At 38.0% G+C, this 20,379-nt stretch overlaps 1 protein-coding gene across 1 annotated transcript; it reads left to right on the top strand.

Moving 5' to 3' along the window:
* The first annotated feature begins 12,139 nt into the window (after positions 1 to 12,139).
* On the top strand, positions 12,140 to 19,591 carry LOC140137339 (E3 ubiquitin-protein ligase TRIM45-like). The gene is made up of 2 exons (XM_072158981.1): positions 12,140 to 12,379; positions 18,015 to 19,591. Exons 1-2 carry the CDS (start codon positions 12,140 to 12,142, stop codon positions 19,584 to 19,586), a joined length of 1,812 nt encoding a protein of 603 aa, XP_072015082.1. The 3' UTR covers positions 19,587 to 19,591.
* The last annotated feature ends 788 nt before the right edge of the window (positions 19,592 to 20,379 follow it).

The raw sequence follows: 20,379 nt of genomic DNA on the forward strand, positions 1-20,379 counted from the left end.
AGACTGCCTCATCAAAATACAACACAAGATCCTGATCCTAAAAATAATACTGATCGATTATTTTGAAGCTTTTTGAAGAATTCTGCTTATCCCCATTAATGGTCCATAGTTTCGCGGGACGATTAAAATAATTCAAAATAGCATACGATAAGATTAAAATTTGTCCTGTAACAACGATTCTTTTTATTCTTTTTATTAAAATAGAATTGAAACAGTATTAGAGTTACTTTATCTATATTCAACATCCTCTAAACAAAATCATATTGAAGAGTTTATATTTTGTAAACTGCCAGGCACGCTCAATATCTCTATCTCTGTTCTGCCCTTTTTACAATGCCATATAGGCTGTAGACTATTGTTGCACTTCAGGTCTTAACAAATCCTATCAATGCAAATTACAGATTATCCAAAATAAAATGGCTCGTTCCATTCTCAATTTATCTCCCAGAGATCATATTGGACAGGTTCACTATAGATTCCATCAAACTTTTGAAAATCTATGATAGAGAAAAAAAAACTCTGTCTCAATCAATTACATGTTCAATGTGCAATGGATCCCACTACTTTTAAAATTGGTCAAATTAAAATTTGACCAATTTTTCACTAAAACCACTATCACCCACACTCGTCGTACCAGATCTAGCTCGCACAATTTCCATGTCTCCGGAGTCAGTGGTCTTGCTTCCAACTCATTCACTGCAAAAACATTTTACTCAACATTGAGTTAAAAGGTCACAACTCAACATTTGAGTAAAAATTACTCAACATTGAGCTCATATACCGTAGGTCACAACTCAACAAATGAGTAAAAAATACTCAATATTGAGCTCATGTTGAGTAAAATATTTTTTGCAGTGTTCTTTTATCAGGGTACCCTTGACTGGAATTCTTTACCTATTCACATCAGGTTTATTACCAACAAGAATTCCTTCAAATATCATGTCAAAACCCAATTTATCTACAACCTCAATGAACCAGGGAATGGCTGAATAGTGAATATGTTTAACTTATTTCACTTTTGTCTCCTCTTTTGTGGCTCTGTTTTTGTCGCCTTTTTGCAGGCACCTTTTCATTTATGGACCTACCTCATTAGTAATAAGTTGGCATATTTAGCCAACTTTATGGGTTATCCTGGCTCAATGACTTGGTTGTGTGTTTATTGCAGTGTGATGATACTTGTTTGCTTGTTTGTTATTTTCTGTACTGTCACTATTGTTGTCAATTTTACCAAATAAATTAAAAAATGAATAAATAAATGAATAAATTGGATCGTCTTGAAGTGACTAGAATTTATAGTTGTATGACCTTTCATAACATTAATCTACAAATTAGGTGGCTCTTATGTTGCATTTTGATGTAACAGTCTTGTCCATAATCACTGGAAAATGATGGGCATATCAATCATTTTGATACACCCTGTATAAGTTAAAGATATCATGCCCGTTCACTCGACCTATCTTCAGTAGATAGCATGAATTATAAATTATATCACTAGCCATCATAGACAGTAAAGAGACTGTCTACATAAAAAAAATTTCATTAGATATTAGTTATGACCAAAACTGGTATTATGATCGGTGTCTGTCACAGACCTAGGGTCTCTGGTGTCTGTGTGTATAAATTAACATGTCAACGATCCAAATGTGGTAAAATTACATCTAGATTTCTGGTATTTTTGTTTTATTTATAAAAGTTTGTAGACTAGGCTTATGTTTCTAGATTACTTTGTGACCTTGTGCATATGACCTGTTATAATTATTGTGACTGGGTAGAAGTGACTGCATAATTTGTGTAACCAATTTCTAACCATTTTTGCTACTTTTTTTTCTTTTGTTTTTTATGTGTGATTTGTTGTTAATTGTCTAAATTCCCTCTTGTTTTTGAATAAAAATCAATAAATATTGAAAGATAAAAAAAAAAAAGATGCGCAGTTTGACTCTAAACAGTTGTGTGGCGCTCTACAAAACTGGAGGCGCTCTTTAATGCGAAACTTTATGCGAAACTGCTATACAGTGTCAGGCCGGGTAGGGCGCAGGCAAGTGGTACCGTAAACTTGACTATCAACAATGACATTGCACTCCATAAGAAAGAGTGATGGGTAAAAAACAAAAGAAAGTACGAGAAAAATTACAAAAGAAAAAAAATAATACATTGTGTGTTGTGTATTCTATGATCCGCGTCTTGTCATATTTAATAATAAAAAACTGAACTGAACTGAACTAAAGTATTAATATTAATCAATATCATATAGAAGCTTATAAATGAGTAAACAAATGCAACATAAGGCTAGCATACGAATAAGTTAACTCTATATTTTAGACTATGTACCCTGATAGCTCATGATGACTTGCACACCTATAGTAAGTTGTATCATTGTGGCTCATTTGAAAACTGAACCTTCAGCCCTGAGATGAATATTCGTCTCAGCTTCAGTCTAAATTCGACACATCCCTTGACAGCTCTAGCTTTGCCACATACATGTTTAGTGTGAAATACATATACAAAATGGCAAGCTCATTGAACAGCAAAAAACACCAAATTTCCTCACATTGTGGTATTTGTCTGGAACGTTTTCGAAACCCTCGTAGATTACGTTGCCATCACTGTTTCTGTGAAGAGTGTTTAGAAGATTGGATTAGTCATAACAAGGAAACGACAGCAGAGATTATCTGCCCTCGGTGCAAGAAAACAACACCGACCCCATCAGAAGGTGTCAGGGGACTTCCAGCAGTCCAAATGCAGAGGGTAGGTTCGATATAATTATACACGAAACTGATTTTGTAATCTCATGTTTCAATTCCGTTCCAAATTCAATGCAAACTTTTAATAATTTACATAGGTGTGAGTGAGTCCCGGGAATTCGAGTCCCGCCCGAGAATCCTGTTACCCGCAGGAAATTCCCCGCTCGGGTACCCGAAATTTTGTAGTGTCTCTGGACCTAAACCTAAATGCTAGGATCATTCATGGTTGATCTAAAAAACAAACAAATTGCACGATGTTTTGTGTTTTTAATAAGAAAATTGATATTTTGTATTCATGCCATACTCTATATACCGGTACTCATTAATGATATCAAAATGCATTCAAATTCAATGCATTTTGATATCATTAATAGAGTATTCATCAACTTATGATTTGTGATAAATGGGGGACGTTTTACTTCCTGGAACCCCAAACCAGGCGTCCTCTACCCATCAGATGAGTAAAGGCTTAACTTCAATCACATGAATACAAAATATCAATTTTCTTATTAAAAACACAAAACATCGTGCAAATTTAAAACAAAATTTTATTTCAACCATGAATGATTCTAGCATTTAGGTCTAGGTCCGGCGACACTACAAAACCGGGGAAAAATAACTTAAAAAGTATTCCTCTCATTGCAAAGATTCAGAAACTGTATAGTTTGACCTATCTGCGACATACCATTATTGAGTTATAAGTAAAAAGGTCAAAGCCGGGGGTGGCCAGTAATTACGGCCACACATGGGTCAGAAACTAAAAGTCACAAGCCAAGGAAAGCAAAAGGAAAATGCACATTACAACTTCTGATCAAGTTTGTCCCGGTATATTTTCGAGCCGGGGTGTGGGTGGGGGCGACTCGCCTCTGTCGGTTCCCTGCTGTCAAATTTGGTTCTTGGCTATGATTTACAACTCATGTGATTAATTTTGTATGACTTTGTTACGATCCCAAAACTTCCCCTGCGTCTGTCGCACCAAAACGCCCAAGACGTGTAGCCTACGTGTATCAGAGCCGAGCAGAAGACCAAAGCCGAAAATGAGCAGATTAAAATCGCAGACAAGAACCGAAGAACCGAAAACACAACGTCTGTCGCAGCAGAAAACCGATGGACTATACTAACCATTTAAGTGCCATTATAGTCCGACGTCATGGTTACAGTTAAATCCTCGGCTCTTTACGGTTGTCCGCTGCGATTTTCCGCGCAGTCATTATAGCTTTGGCGTTTTGCGATCGGTTTCCATTACCATTGTTCGGGGATTTGTTTGCCTTATTGACGTCTCTCGAGGGTAAATGGGAACGAAAAAATGCCCGCAAAAACGTCGGAACATAATTATATCTGAGCCTGAAGTTGCTGTGTCTTGCAACGGATAAACGCCCCGCAAGACGTCATACTATATAAACGGTACCTGATTGCCGAATTATAGTCCGACCGTGTTTTGCGGGCGTTTTCCCGTTGCGTGAGATGTGACGTTTTCCGTTCTCTGCAGCGATTTTCGGTTGTCGCAACGGAAAATCGCCCGCAAGATCAGTGACGTAGAGTTCTTTTTGACATTGGAGGAATGAGGTTGAAAAAAATTTCTTGAAGTATAGTGAATCCAGCCCCTTTTGGCGACAAAATAAGTTTATGGTACTTATGCGCGCGAATCGCGCGAAAAAATGTTGCCATATTGAAGCTAAACTGATGAATGGTGCAAAAGTGGCATAATAATTTGCACTTTTGGGGATAAAATGACCAATGAGGTTAATTTGGTCAGAAACCCACACACAGGCGTCAACATGGGGGTGGGGGTGATTGTATGGACCATCCTCTCTGGCAAAATATTGGGGGGATTTATTCCCCCTCATCAATCTCCGATGCGAACTATCAAGATTAGCCTATACAGCCTATACGCACGGTATATCAGAGCTTTTAGCCAGGCGTTTAGCCTTTCCAAAGATTTAACAAATGGGATTCACAGCATGCATGGCCCAAACATGTAATGAACCCTTTTTCATTCCTTCGCGTTTATCGTTTAGTATAACGAACCCGTTTTTTCTTATATTTTCATAGGCAAAAGAAGACTACTCCAAGAAGAAATGCAGCAAATGTAAGAAATCTGACCAAACAGCTACCGTCTATTGCAAGGATTGCAAACACTACCTCTGCCAATCCTGTTATGATGTACACAAAGCTTGGGAAGTCATAAAGCACCATAGAATAATCAGAGTAGACACTTTGATATCAGGAAAAGCTAGCCTGATGACTGACACCAAAGATGTTGAGGGACCCACAGAAATTGTTGTATCATCAGATAGTGATGAGGGGGGTACAGGAATTGTAGTGTTATCAGATAGTGATGATTCAGATACTGATGACGTGGCTATAGAATTTGTTGTTAGGCCTAGAATAATAATTGTATCATCAGGTAGTGATTCTTCAGATAGTGATGAGCCTCGGGGGCTACAGGAATTATGATGCAGATAGCGATGATGCAGATACTGATGAGGGGCTACAGGAATAGCTGTATCATCAGATAGTGATTATTCAGATAGTGATGAGGGGCTACAGGAATAGCTGTATCATCAGATAGTGATGATTCAGATAGAGATGAGGGGCTACAGGAATAGCTGTATCATCAGATAGTGATGATTCAGATAGAGATGAGGGGCTACAGGAATAGCTGTATCATCAGATAGTGATGATTCAGATAGAGATGAGGGGCTACAGGAATAGCTGTATCATCAGATAGTGATGAGGTTACAAGAATTCCAATGGATTTCTAGACCTTGTAAACATGGGTATAGACACCAGAATCATACTTCTAGGACTTTTGCACCCGAGATATAGCCAAATGAATATTCACTGGCGGTCATTTTCAAATTTTGGCAGCCATCTTGGAATGATAGGTCCTAGGCTGTTGTAAATGACTCTATTGGGTTCCTTGACCCTGAAAACATGGGTATAGACATCAGAATCGTGCTGCTGGATGCTTCTCTGACCAAGTTATGGTGATTTTGGCGGCCATTTTGAAAAACGCCCTCTAGCGAGAGTTCCCCACACATTTCGATGGGTCAGATCCCTCTCATTTTATTCAGCGTCCTCAAATCTATATATAAAAAAAACACCTTCAAAACTTCTTGTACTCAATCCGAGAACGGGACTTCCATTCTGGACCCTACTAATATAACCATGAATAATTTCAATATTCTGAAACCACGTTGAGCATCTGTGCTGAAACGTAAGATACAGAGAAGTGATAGTGGAGGGGAGGTGGAACGTTTTGAATGACCCTCGTATCAGCATGCATAGGTGCTCGTTGTGTTGCCCATTGAGATCGAATTTAAGCGAAAGTAAAAAGTGCTTCTCTTTGGCTCACATACAGGCTGAATCAAAAAGAAGTAAACTCATGTTTGAGGGGCTGTAACTCGAGATTTGTAAGGAATCTGCTAAAAATGAAAATACCACTGGAAAGAGCAAATTCTACACGTTTAAATAAAGAAAGAATTGTTGCAATTGCTCACAGCAAATTCAAGATATACTCATTTTTGTAGCTGCACACGGTTTCACTTCCCAAGTAGGGGCCTACCTATTATATTGATTGGTAAGGCACGATATTCACATGCAAATAAAGTTCTGTGGCAGGTGTGGTTTCGATCAATAATTCCTAAATGTTAAAGGGCTCTTTTCAATATGAATTTTACCTCATTGCACTACATTATAATAAAACGGACCAAATGAATGACAACATGGCACCACAATTTACCGCACGTTTCTGTCGACGAAGTATCATGAAACTAAGAGTCCCACTGAAGTCCAGCGTCTTGTTCGTCTCCAATTTCCTACAGCTAACCGGGTTTCATGCAAGGGAGCAGTATATATGAATCAGTGAACAAGCTCAATGTGCATGGAATACTAAGGAACAGACAGAAGGAAGCTTCAGGCAGACCACGAACGGCAGATCACAAGTTTGCTAGAGTTAGACATGCGTTACAGCAAGACTAAAGATCAGCTCAATCCTTTACCCAACATTCCCTAATCAGGCTTCTGCCGGATCGTTCGTAAAGACTTGAATTGGTATCATTACAAACTATAGTACCTGAATATTAATTAAAAGCAAAAGTTGTCTTTTTAACAATAAATCCTGTTAGCACTTTGCTGATTCGTCGAAATTGAAATGCATGAAAATCAATCAGCCCTGTGCAGCTACAAAAATGGGTGGTTGTATTCAAATGAGTATGACTTTGGTTTGCTGTGAGCAATTGCAACAACTCTTTTTTTTTTATTTAAACGTGTAGAATTTGCTCAGATTCCTTGCAGATCTCGAGTTACAGCCCCTCAAACATGAGTTTACTTCTTTTTGACTCAGCCTGTACACGCGCCGTCCTGCAATCTTTTGTGAATTTCTAGGAAACATATCTTAACCTAAATCTGAAATTTGAAGGTTTACAATTAAATAAAATGGTATTTTGACCCTTGTTTTCGACATGATTTATGAGCGAAATTGAACCTTCTATGCGTACAAAACGTATTAGAAGGGGCTATATACCGACGGTGCGAAGGTATACGCTGAGTTTCGTTATCATTACACGGACGGCACTGAGATTATGTAATTGTACATTTGGAAATAATATTACTAAATCAATGTAGGGGAGCTAGGTATCGCTGCTGCCGTGCTACAGCGACGCCGCGAAGCTATACCTTGTTACGTGGCTACACCGACGACGCGAAGGCACCGTATACCTTTTTGCAATTTGCGGGGCTACACCGACGGTGGGAATAGCTTATATAGACGTATTTGTTAATGAATTGATAATGTTAACAAATGAATGTAATCTAGGAGAGGAAGGTATCGCTGCTGCCGTGCTAGCTACGCCACAAAGCTATACCTTGCCATTGGGTGAAGGTATCGCCGTTGCCGTGCTACAGCGACGCCGTGAAGGTATACCTTGCCATTGGGTGAAGGTACCGCTGTTGCCGTGCTACAGCGACGCCGCGAAGATATACCAGGCTTTTTACGGGGCCCAAACCAAAGTATTTCTGAACACTCCCTTAATGACTTAATACAAAGTGTGCCTTGTTTCGTATACTTGGGTGAATTTAAAAGGCTAGCACAGTGAAGGGGTAGGGTGAAATGTGTGTTTGGCTTTAGTTTTTCTGGATCATCGATTGTAATAATTTATTTTGAAAAAATAATGAGGCTATAATAGTTAAAAATTCAAATCTTTTTAGCAATAAAACAGAATAAATCGATTTGCAGAACACAAAATCACTAAAAAACGTCTTGCTCAATGTATCAGATTATGTGTTTCCTATTATCAGTGTTTATTTCTCCTTGCAGTGTCTATTTCGTAATTCCATATTAATAAAAAACAAACCCTGTAAAGAAATGGTATAGACCGGAGTTACAGATCACCAGTTTCACTTTGATGAACTTTGCCCTGAACATGAAATGTGCACGGCGAAATGCTTTTGTACTGGGTTTCATGGGTGTCTTTGAAGCGGAAGTAATAGTCATGATAGTGTGTATGACATTGGCAGGCAGTATAACGAGGAAAATGGAACATTAATTGCTACAAGTTTTTGTGTGTCGTTGAAAGCAGGTAAAATTATTAATCTCCAAAATGAGTGATATTTTAGTCATTATGTGAGGCCAAATACACAAAGGCATAACTTGTTGATTATAGAAAAATAGATTGTAGAATTGTTCTCCGAAACAGTGATTTATTTACACGTACATTATGAACATACACAACATGGCAATCAGATACACCTTTGCATAGAAGTTATCTTCTGATGCGCGAGAGACGCGAAGAGATTTCGCAAAAATGAGGTGAATTAAACCTGAAAGGGACTATACGGAAGCTTACGGAAGGCGTATACGCTGGCGAAGTGATGTAATAATCGGATTAACTACCATAGCAATAGGTGAAAACAATTTTTGAATACACGGCGCTGCACTTAGTACAAGCAGGGTGCATTCATCACCTGTGTATGTCTGCAACCCCCGCTGCAACCATAGATTGAATACAATACCGGTGCAGCGTGGTATATTCAAATATTGTTTTCCCCTATTGCTAGTTAATTGCTAGTTTTTGAATATATCGCATTGCACTAGTACGTTCACGCGGTACCTCTGCATTGAACCTAAGATTATCTAATCTATGATTGTAGACATACACAGGTGATGAGTGCAACCTGCTTGTAGTGCATGACGATTTATTCAAAAATTGTTTGAACCTGTCTATGAGAACCTGAAAAAAGACCCCACTCAGAAATGTCAAAATGTTCAGACTTATCAAGTTGTTAAAAGAACTCAAAGAATCGGGTGCGATAACAACATCAAGTCATTGGGACCTATATCCTACCGTAGCTGATGTTCCCAGATTTTATGGTCTTATAAAGATACAAGCCGGTGCACCCATAAGACCCATTGTTTCAAGCATAGGTGATGTGATTTATAACCTTACGCGATTTGTAGTATCACCTTTGTCACATCATATACTCAGGCCTTTGTTGACAAGATCAAAGTTTTAAAAGTAAGGCCTGGCGAATCCATAGTGTCCTTTGACGTGTCGGCATTATTCACTTCTATCCCGGTGACAGAAGCTTTTGTCGTTGTTCGCAGTTTCTTGGAAGTGACAAAACCTGGAAAACAGGGACAGCAGAAAATCTTGAAGTGGATGACGTCATAAATCTGTCGATGTTTGAGCACCACATATTTTGTGTTTTGAGAGAAATACTACCAACAGAAGGAAGGATGCGCAATGGGCAGCCTTTGTAGTCCTCTGGTGGCTAACGCGTATATTATGGAGTATTTTATCATCCGCCTCTCATCCAGCGCGCATGTGGTTTCGTAATGTAGATGACACATTCTGCGTCATAAAAACTTCGCATGTGGATGAATTCACTGAACACATAAATTCGCAAGAATTAAGTTCACCAGAGAGGAAGTAGAAGATGGGCAACTTTCCTAAATACTGTGATCGTGTGACAGTGTAAAGGTCAAGATCAAAGAAAATCCAGCTCCACAGGACGAACCGGATAGCGAAACTTACAAGGAACTTCTGAGCAACCTCGCAGCTAGACTACCCCGAAGTCCACTTGCCCATTGTGCATACTCTGGATATTGTATTTCAGCTTAAAACTCTGATTTAATTAATATGTGCACAATTGATAGATTTTCACATCTGATCAGTCACCCTACTCCCTCTGTTTGTTAGCTTCCCAAGTGGACTACTGACATTGCCTTGCGGTTAAGATTTTTAACACGGGACTCTATGGAGAGTTAGGCCAATTTCTGGCCTAACTAAAATTGTCCATGATGTAATGCATCTTTAAATGGATCTGCCTTGTGATTGGTCGCCCATACCTCGCTATGGTTTAAATCGTCTGGGCCCGCGCCATTACCATTAACTACACCGTAAACAACTGTCTGTGGTATTTGCGGCGCTTTTGTGTTCACGCGAAAGTTAATCTCTCATCAAACATCTAGCGCGTCCATGCTTAGTACTTGTGGTTAATGGACTGATAAACAAGTATGCTTGACAGTGTGTTTTTAGAGAGCAAAGTCCAGGGGGTAAAGTTCTGCTTACAATTCAAAGTTCATAATCGAAATTTCGGGGTTCGCTATCAATAAACTGGTAGATTCCAAAATCAGAATTGTTCAGTATTAAAGTGAGCCGTTATAATTATGCAAGATAATGTTGCATTCAATTACTTTTATTGTCACTAATCGTCTGATATTTTTAACTCTTTATGACCATTTTACTATTGAATACTTTAATTTTAATAAACATCAGTATAATTTTGAGTTCAACGAAATGGGTTCATCATGACTAATAATAACATATTTTTTATAATATTCGACTATGGCATAGCCTACCTCGCAGCAGGACTGAGTCGGGGACTGAGTCCCCGTATCTTTTAAACCCCACTGCAAACTCCGGCATACACTAGTGTCACCGAAAGATAAAATAGACAAAACTAAACATGCGGTCAGGAACCGTCTATGAAATTTCCTGCTTTTTGTGATGCTATGTACATTTGTGAAACAGGTAGGAAGTTGGAAAAAACGGCTATCTGAATACAAATCAATGGCTGCCTGTTCCAAATCTGCTGTACATGAGCATATCTCCAGGAGTAAGTACTCCAATCAAATAGACCGGGAAACGTCTGGAAAAAGAGCCCAAAGAATTTTCCAGAAGAGTTCTAGCCATTCACATCATGAAGAAAGGACCGAACTTGAACAGAGACACTGGACTGGACTTAGCACCAGGTTGTTACAACCTCATACCCAAGACCGCCGGGGGACGAGGAAAACACATTTTAACGTCATCTAGTGTGACATAATCCAAGGTTGTTAAGATATAAACCATCAGAACCATAACATCCGGCTGAGGACGCAGTTGGTACTGTGCTCCCGGAAAGCGTTGAAGTTAAAAAATCTTCTAATCTGTTTTAACCTATTTCTATGATAGCTGTTAATCCTGTTACAGCATCACTTTTACGGCGAATTCAACCGACCCTTTTGAGATTGTTGAATTTCATAGAAATATTTTTAATTCTTACTGCACGGATTTTTAATCTCACTGCACAAACGTGCCAGGAGGCACGATAAATAGCTCTTGTCGCACAGTGTAATGATTTGAGTCCAACCCCTTGCTCCTGTTGGGGGATCGCCTTGTAATTGTTGTAACTGACTATACATGCTCATGCACCACACTTGAACTTTGGAAGTGACGGGTATGTGCCTACCGGAGTCGCGAAGTAGGGGCCTATCGGGTACAAAGCGTTATTTTAAAAAAGGGGGTCATTGGGTACAAACAAAATAAAAAAGGGAGTCATTGGGTACAATATTTTGAAAAAAAGGGGGTCATCGAGTATAAGATTTTAAAAAAAGGGTCATCGGGTAGAAAATTTTGAAAAAATGGAGCAAAACTTTGAAAATTTCGGCATAATTTTGAAAAAATGGAGCAAAATTTGACAGTTTTGGCATTTTGTTGTTCCATTTTGATGATGCTATTCTAGAAAAAAGGGGGTCATTGGGTAGCCGCAGCTAAAAAAAAGGGGGGTCATCGGGTATGGCTTTTAAAAAAAGGGGGTCATCGGTCAAGTTGAGTGCCCCCCCCGGGTTCGTTATATTCTATGATCCATGTCATGTCATGTTATATCTAAGAATAAAACTCGACTGAACTGAACTGAAATATTAGTCTAAAGCCCTATCAGATAAGGTTATCAATATCATATAATAGCTTATAAATAAGTAAACAAATGCATCATAAGAGCAAATTCTATTATTTTTCAGACTATGTACCCGGACTTGCATACCAACTCACTGTACTATCATTACGCTCTCCTGTAAATTATACATTCGACCAGGCACGGATGATTTGACACACCCCTTGCCATAATATGAAATGGCATGCTCATTGATCAGCAAAAAATACAAAATTTCTTCAAATTGTGGTATTTGTCTGGAACGTTTTCGAAACCCTCGTAGATTACGTTGTCATCACTGTTTCTGTGAAGAGTGTTTAGAAGATTGGATTAGTCATAACACGGAAACGACAGCAGAGATTATCTGCCCTCGGTGTAAGAAAACAACACCAATCCCATCAGAAGGTGTTAGGGGATTTCCAGGAGTGCAAATGGAGAAGGTAGGCTCGATACAATAATAATTCATTTTACATTTGTATGAAATGTTCAATTTCGTTACACATTCAATGTAAAGTTTTATTAAACATATATCTTAGAGCACACACGCAGTCTGAAAAAGAAAGAATGAGCTAAGTACTTCTGGTTGAAATTTCAAAAGTGGGTCTGTCAGGCTTTCATGACTCATGTCTAATATCAGTTTTGGGATGTGATCGTGCAATATCCTTTTTCATTATTGAAAATACCTTTGGTTATATGTTTACTAATGTTTACGATATACCGTATTCACTCGATAATTAGCACATGTGCCTTCTATCGAGGGCTTTTGAAAACGTGCAAAAATGAAAAAAAAAATGAACAGCGCCATCCACAAAAGTGACAAAAGCGTAAAGGGTTTTGAGCAAATCATCGAAACTTTTCCGTTTTTTATTTTGGGGTTTGAGCTTTTCTTGATAAATTTAAGGGATCTGAAATGAACGTTTTGAGCGTTTCGACAGTATTTTTTGTGGGACATGAGAGCACATCAGACATATCGAATTGCATTCTGAATACGAAGAATGTCTTTCTAATATCAAATAATTTTTATTTTTGAAATTCACGATATAATACAAATTTTATGACAAATTATTAAAATTCGATATTTTTCACATTTTTGATATATAACAGTCCTCGAAGTAAATTTTATAAATCTAATGATATATTTTTAAAGTGTATGTAGCTGGGAAAAAAAGCCGACGGTCAATTGAAAATTTTGAACTTTCATATTGAAGTTATGGATTTTTTTCCCAAAAAAGACCTAATTTTTTTGGTGTTTTTGAAAAAAAAATCATATCTTCAATACGAAAGGTCAAAATTTTCAATTGATCGTCGGCTTTTTATCCCACCTACATACACTTTAAGTAAAAAATCATCAGATTTATAAAGTTTACTTAGAGTACTGTTTAATATCAAAAATATCAAATTTTAATCATTTGCCATAAAATGTGTATTACATTGTGAATTTCAAAAAATCAAAATTATTTGATATCAGAAGGACGTTCTTCGTATTCAGAATGCAATTCGATATGTCTGATGTGCTCTAATGTCCCACAATAAATACTGTCCAAACGTTCATACCCCAGCCCTTAATCTAACACTCATTTTTTTCAACTACTTATTCTTTCTTTATTTTTTGCTTTGTTTTTCATTTTGTTTCTTTTTTGTTTCTTTATTATTTCTTTTTTTTATTCTTTTTTGTTTTTTATTTGCTTTATTTTTGTTTTGTTTTGTTTTGTTTTATTCATACTGGGGTCATGGGTTCTTTATTCAACACATACCTATATACGAACAATTCAACCTGCAAATGTATGTCTGAACCCCATTAGCTCAGTTTGGAAAACACTGGACTTCGAGACTCGATGAAGTTCAAATCTGTTCAGTATTTCACTATTTAGATTTTTTTCTCTGCCATGTTTGTTTTACAGGTCTTTTTTTAACTACGAATATAGGCCTACATTTGACAATTCTTGAAGGTTTTTTGTGGGCTTTTATTTATTTATTTATTTTTACCAAAGGAACAATTAGAGATCAGTTGGATTAAAAGTGGAGTGGTTACATAACTCCTTGGTAACTGGATCACGCACCTTTTTGAAGGCAAATAAATACGCTCATTTCGTGTCTAATAGACATGGTGATAATCAGATTACACGTAACACTTCGCTGGCGAATAATTGGGTCAACTTTAAAATTTCACCCCTACATCCAATTTCATGCATTCCTACACCCATGCTCACACCACTCCACGCCATACATAAATTCTGCCAGTCACATTTCCCCAATATGAAATTTTTTAAAAGTAAAATTTTAATTTTACTTCATTAAAGTTTGGCGGAGGCGGGGTTCGAACTCACGGCGGCGGACTGCTTTAGATACACTATGAACCCAGCGCCTTAGACCACTCGACCACTTGTCACTTGGAATTCATTTGAAACTTATTTGAAGATATAATCGCAACTTCAACATAGGCCTACCACGTGACAAGCAAAGGCAGAAAACGTACCATATTTTGGAATTTTATTTGCCTAAACATTTATGTGTATTATTAGCGCTCAATTATTGTTAACTGCGTGTTTTATACAAAAAAAATCCAATAATAAACATGATAACTGGGCGTCTGTATGGACAATACTGTGACGAATGAATAGCGTGGCCATTAACACACAAGTACACTTATTGATGTTTATATCTCAAAGCATAACTGTTTTATTTCTGAAGATAAAGCTTTACACATTTCGATGGCGTTTTAAAATCTTCTTCGAACCCCTCAGTGAGGTGTTCTCTGAGTCAAGTTGTAGATTAGACTGAAGAGAAGAGGAATATCTCTCCATATACATACAAATGAAGGAATAATCAGATAATTAATATTATCCAATCGGAAGCTTCTTAACAGTGATTGGTACTAAACTTTCCTGACCAATCACAAACTTCCAAGTAGGTTTAGATATCAACTTTCAACCAATCATATGGCTGGTATGATTCAGATCACCAATAAAGTGGGTGGTGTCCCTTGAGATGGTCTAAATCCTGGAAAGGAGGAGGCTTGGCCAAGAAGAGGAAGATTTCCTTGGCCAAAACCACATTTATGATTATTTAGTCAGATTAGCCAGAATTCAGGATCGAAATGACTATTACTTTTGAACATACCATCTGTCGTGGCGGACATGGTCATTTTAGGAATGTATCTCCTCACTTTTATGTGTGAGAAGTTTCACTTTCTCACCCCCGAATTTTAACTCTGTACAAGGGTGAGCTTTTTAACTTTCTCTTTGAATCCTAATATATTATATATTTATAATTGAAACAAAACTCTACTTTAAACATGAACACGTTATAAAGAGTTAACAAGATATAAGTAACATGTATAGTTATTTGCCTCAATTAGGGATCATACTATGTCACAAATACATTATATCGATTTTGACACGTGCTTGTGTCTCAGTACATTTCCATGGTCAGTAAAATACTATAGAGGAAAACCTACCATTTTCTTGTATACACGTTCGATGTTTTTATCAATTACATAAAAAATCCATTTTAGACCCCAAATGTTTTTTCAGGAAATAAAAGATTAGATTACCATAAAAACGAAACAGTAATCTTTTGCTGGGTCTAATGTAATATTCACATAGGATTTTCAACGTTTTTTCTATCCTTATTTTTGCTCAATTAAAAAAATTATTTTGGCGTATATAAAATTGAAATAAAATTCTCTGCTTCTTAAACGACATAAATGTGCCACAATTGGGTATCACGAATCGTTATATATGATGTGCAGTTAATATTCATATTTTCTTTTATACAGAAGATGCTTCAGTTTTGACAGGAAAAATATTTTCTTGAAAACCCTCACTCGGTTATTTTAAAAGGTAACTATGCTTCCCTAGAATGTGCAATAAATTAGCATTAAAATTTTTCTTATTCTAACACCAAGCGTTTCTAGAATGTATTATGGCGAAATGTGGTGTAACCCATGCTACACCTCAATGGCAGACATAGCTGTGACACAAAAGAACAATAAACCCTGTAGTGCGCTGCATGCCATAGACTTTGTGTTGCGATCATATCGATCGTGGTGCAGAACTCAAATGCGTGATCCAGCTGACATAGTGATAATCGGATTACACGTTTCCCTTGCGAATTGTTACGCATAGTCGTGCTAAAAGTCGGTCGATATATGTTGCACAATTCAGAAATACGCCTTTTTGCTTTGAAAATTCTCGGTCAAATAAAAAAAAAAAAAAAAAAAAAATCAGTAATGTTGAATAAAAACATAGTTCTTGGATATACATTTGAAAAAAAATCCCGGTGTTAAAATAAGGCATGAAATTGTTTTCTGTTTGATTTTGATAGGACTCAGCTTCACCTAGACTGCAGTCATTTATCTTCAGTGTTGTAGTCGAGTCCTCATCATCCGAGTCCGAGTCCGAGTCCTTGGTGTCCGAGTCCAAGTCCGAGTCCGAGTCCTTGAAAAAAGGACTCGAGTCCGGACTCGAGTCCGAGTCCGAGTCCCGAGTCCTCCAACACTGTTTATCTTTTGGTCGTTATATGACTATCATTTGAGGACTGCGTTTTTATGATACATCTTCCAAGGAGCAATTTCAGACAATAGCTTGGGATTAGTGGGGCAGAGGTTATCTATTGAATCCTTTCATGCCCACTGAAGCATAGTCAAGTCTGCCATGGACACTCGGCACGAATTGAAAGACCATGTCACTCTCGATAAGAATAAAATTATAAAATGCAAAAGATTTCTTTGCGGTTAATAAGCATGTCCATATCACGTTTAAGTCGCAGTTATTGTGTCCTTCTTGATGTAAAACGAAGTCAGTATTTTTTAAATAGACTGCGGAACTCAGTCTTCAATGATAGTCATTTGATAGAAGGGAACCATCATCAGAGTCTTCGAGTTCGATTTGACGGCCATTTTCGGTTCTCCGTCGCGATTATCCGTTCTCTGCTGCCATTTTCGTTTCTCAACAGTCAACTCAAGTCTTGTTCTGGATTTTCTTACGCCCAAACTTCCGCTGCGCCTTTAACCACAATGTCCGAGACGTCCATTATATCAGAGCATAATATACATAATAAATATTATACGGTATAGGCTAAATATCCAGAACAATCACTGCAGCGATTTGGACGAGCTAGCTAGAAGAATGGTGGCTATTATGCACATTAGGAGATTGGTGTTTACGCCCTTGCCGTCTTTATTTTTTTGGATCAAAATTATTTGTGCCGAAAAATGACGAACATATGCACTTTTCTCATAGCTGTTATATTACGAAGTACCATATATTTGCAGTGGAAAAAATGCTGCGTCAAAACGCCCGCAAAAACATCGGACTACGCTATACACATGCAGGTCTAGGCATCTATATAGTCAGATATCTTGCGGGCGTGTTGCCGCTGCGATAGACAAACTGCGTCTTCCGCTGTAGAAGACGTCAAACATGTCAAATGCAAGCAACAACCCGAACAAATCTGATCATTTGAGCGGAAAGGGTGCAGTGGACAACCGAAAAAAACACCACAGTGAGTGGACAGTCCGAAAACGCAACGTCTGACGCAACCGCAAAAACGTCGGAGTAGGAGCCTATAACCTCTCCTTTAAGTGGAGATATAGTCCGACGTTATTGCGGGCGTTTTCCGTTCCCTTTTGTCCTCAACAGGCGTCATAAAGCAAACAAAGCCCCAATGGTAATGGGAAAACGCCCGCAAAAAACGCCAGACTATATTATATCTTAGCCTGAAGACTGAGATATATGCCTAGTCCAACGTCTTGCGGGCGTATCGGCGTCTTCCCTATCGGTTAAAAATGTTGGTAGCGCGCGTCTCCCGCTCGGGCACCCCGGCTGCAGAATTAAAATACGTTAATAATGCGAACAAAGCCCCGAACAATGCCGATCATTGAAGGTTGCCGAATGAATCGCGACAACCGACAACCGAAAATCGCGACATTTGTCGCAAAAAAGGCCCGCAAAAACATCGGACTTACTGCATGGCTTTTAACAACCATTTAAAAATTTAAAGACTTTGCTGAGGTTCACCATAACCTTTTTATCAATAAGTAACGAATTTTGTTTTTTCTTATATTTTCAAAAGGCAAAAGAAGACTATTCCAAGAAGATATGCAGCAAATGCAAGAAATCTGACCAAAGAGTTACCGTCTATTGTCAGGATTGTAAACACTACCTCTGCCAATCCTGTTATGATGTACATAAAGCCTGGGAAGCCATGAAACATCATAGAATAGTCAGAGTAGAAGATTTGATGTCAGGAAAAGCTAGCCTGACTGATACCAAAGACCACTACTGCGCGGATCATGAAGGTGAGCTGAATAAATTCTACTGCAAAACCTGTAAGAAGCTCGTGTGTAGAGACTGTATCCTGATGGTACAACACTGCCGAGATCATGATTACGTAACGCTGAAGAACGCAGCCGCAGAAAGGTTGAGTGTCCTTGACGAAGAGATAAAGAAATGTGATGATAAGAAGAAGAAGTGCCGAGATGGTATCGAAAAAATCCAAACAGTAGCCTCTGAACTTAACAAAGCTGCTGATGACGCCAAAGCAAAGTATGAAAAACTGAAGATGGGGTATTTGTATCAGGTGGAAGAATTGTTTGCTGCAACAGAGAAGCATGTCACCGCCATACAACAGAATAGAAAAGGAGAGCTCGATTGCGCTGAAAATGATTCTCGAGGTCAACTGAAACAATTTGAAAGTGCTATCGAGGAAGGAAAGCGTCTTATGACAGGATCGGCATCACATTATGACGTTATTGCGAATTATGACTCTGTAGTAGGTACATTGCAAGATTTAAATAAGATTGAACTAAATGAAGTAGATGATAGATTGTTAGATATTCCTATAATGCCTATTCCGCCTGCGATTGAATTCAGTCAGAGGTGGAAACCAATAGGGCAAATGAAAGTGTCTTGTAAAGAGGGACCTACAGGAATTGCTGTAACATCAGATGGAACGGTTGCAGTGTGTGATTCTTGGCATAGAATACTGGTGTTTTCAAAGTCTGGTGAGCTCATGCATACTATTGATGGTTATATGCTAGGTGGATCAGGCGTTGTCAGTATCACATCCACCAATGGCTACGTTATACCTACATACGACACAACTTGTAAACTGTATGACAACAACTACAAATTATATTCTGAATTCAAAACATACAATGCAAACAATGAGCCATCTGAAGCTAGAGCAGTAATTGTAGACAAGAATGGGTGTATAATACTAGGTATTGGTGATAATGCAATATCAATACACAATGCTGATGGGTCATTGAAATCTAGTTTTGCTACACCCTATGAGCCACGCAGTGTTGCTGTCACATCCCATGAAGAGATTGTAGTAGCAGGTGAAGACGCAAACTTGCAACTATACAACTATTCAGACAAATGTCTCCAAACCCTGTCCACTCCTCCTGAAGTTAAGAGATGGCAACCTCGGTATGTGTGTTGTAGTAAGAGAGATGAGGTGTTTGTTGTGAATCGGGGTGACCCAAAAGCTATCTACAAATATGCAGGAGGTAGAGTGTACATGGGATGTGTCACTACAGAGGTCAATGACCCACGAGGTATTGCACTATCACATGATGACCAGGAACTATATGTGACAGAGTACAGGGACAAATTGGTCAACATTTTCAAGACACCCTAGAAATCAACAGCTATAAGAGTATCATCCACTTTAATAAAAATTACAATAATTATTGAATCCATAAGTTGAAGTTGTCTTTGATCGGGTGTTTAAGTTTGATCTACAAGAGTTTTGAAGTACATGTAGTAATATTTTTAATGAGGGCATACCATAAATTTTTAGTTAAAATAGAATTGGTAGCTATAGTATATAAGAGTAAAATATTATCTTTTACTAATCACGTTCTATTACCTTGTTGTAACGGTTGTTTGATGTGATCATCAATTATTTTATCTAACAAAACGTTATATAATGTTCAACTCTAGACCTAAATAATACAACAGCTATCGCACTAATAATCTGTATATATACATTATATTTTGTAACAATTTTCAACATAGATTTTTGTTTCTATATCAAATTATTTATCTTTTCCTGCTTTTTTGTGGTAAGTTTTTATTCTATAAACTGTTAATTTTGTGTGAAAATTGAGGGCGCTATTTATTGCAATTGCAATACTTGCATCCCGGAGGGGGTTCTTCCTGGTTGAAGGTATACGGGGATGTGCCACGGTTTTGGGGTACTTTTTCAGCGATTTGGGTATATCGATGGGTGGGTTTTCAGTGGAGATCAATGCGCCCAATTGGGCGCATTTGGGAAAATTGCCCTTAAAAGCACCCAATTATGGCAAATTTGGGTGCTTTTAGGGTGCTTTTTGTTGAAAATTGGTATACTGATGGGTAACAAAAACAGCAAAAAGTAGGTATAGAGAAAGTCAGCACGAAGTCTACGTGGCACACCCCCGTACAAAATT

The sequence above is a fragment of the Amphiura filiformis genome, chromosome 17, assembly GCF_039555335.1.
Source record: "Amphiura filiformis chromosome 17, Afil_fr2py, whole genome shotgun sequence".
Taxonomy (NCBI): Eukaryota; Metazoa; Echinodermata; class Ophiuroidea; order Amphilepidida; family Amphiuridae; genus Amphiura; species Amphiura filiformis.

Bases quoted from the DNA above. Each gene is read 5' to 3' on its own strand.
- LOC140137339 (XM_072158981.1), top strand. From the start codon at position 12,140: ATGGCATGCTCATTGATCAGCAAAAAATACAAAATTTCTTCAAATTGT. The intron at 12,380-18,014 runs GTAGGCTCGATA...TATTTTCAAAAG, and splicing joins CAGGAGTGCAAATGGAGAAG to GCAAAAGAAGACTATTCCAA.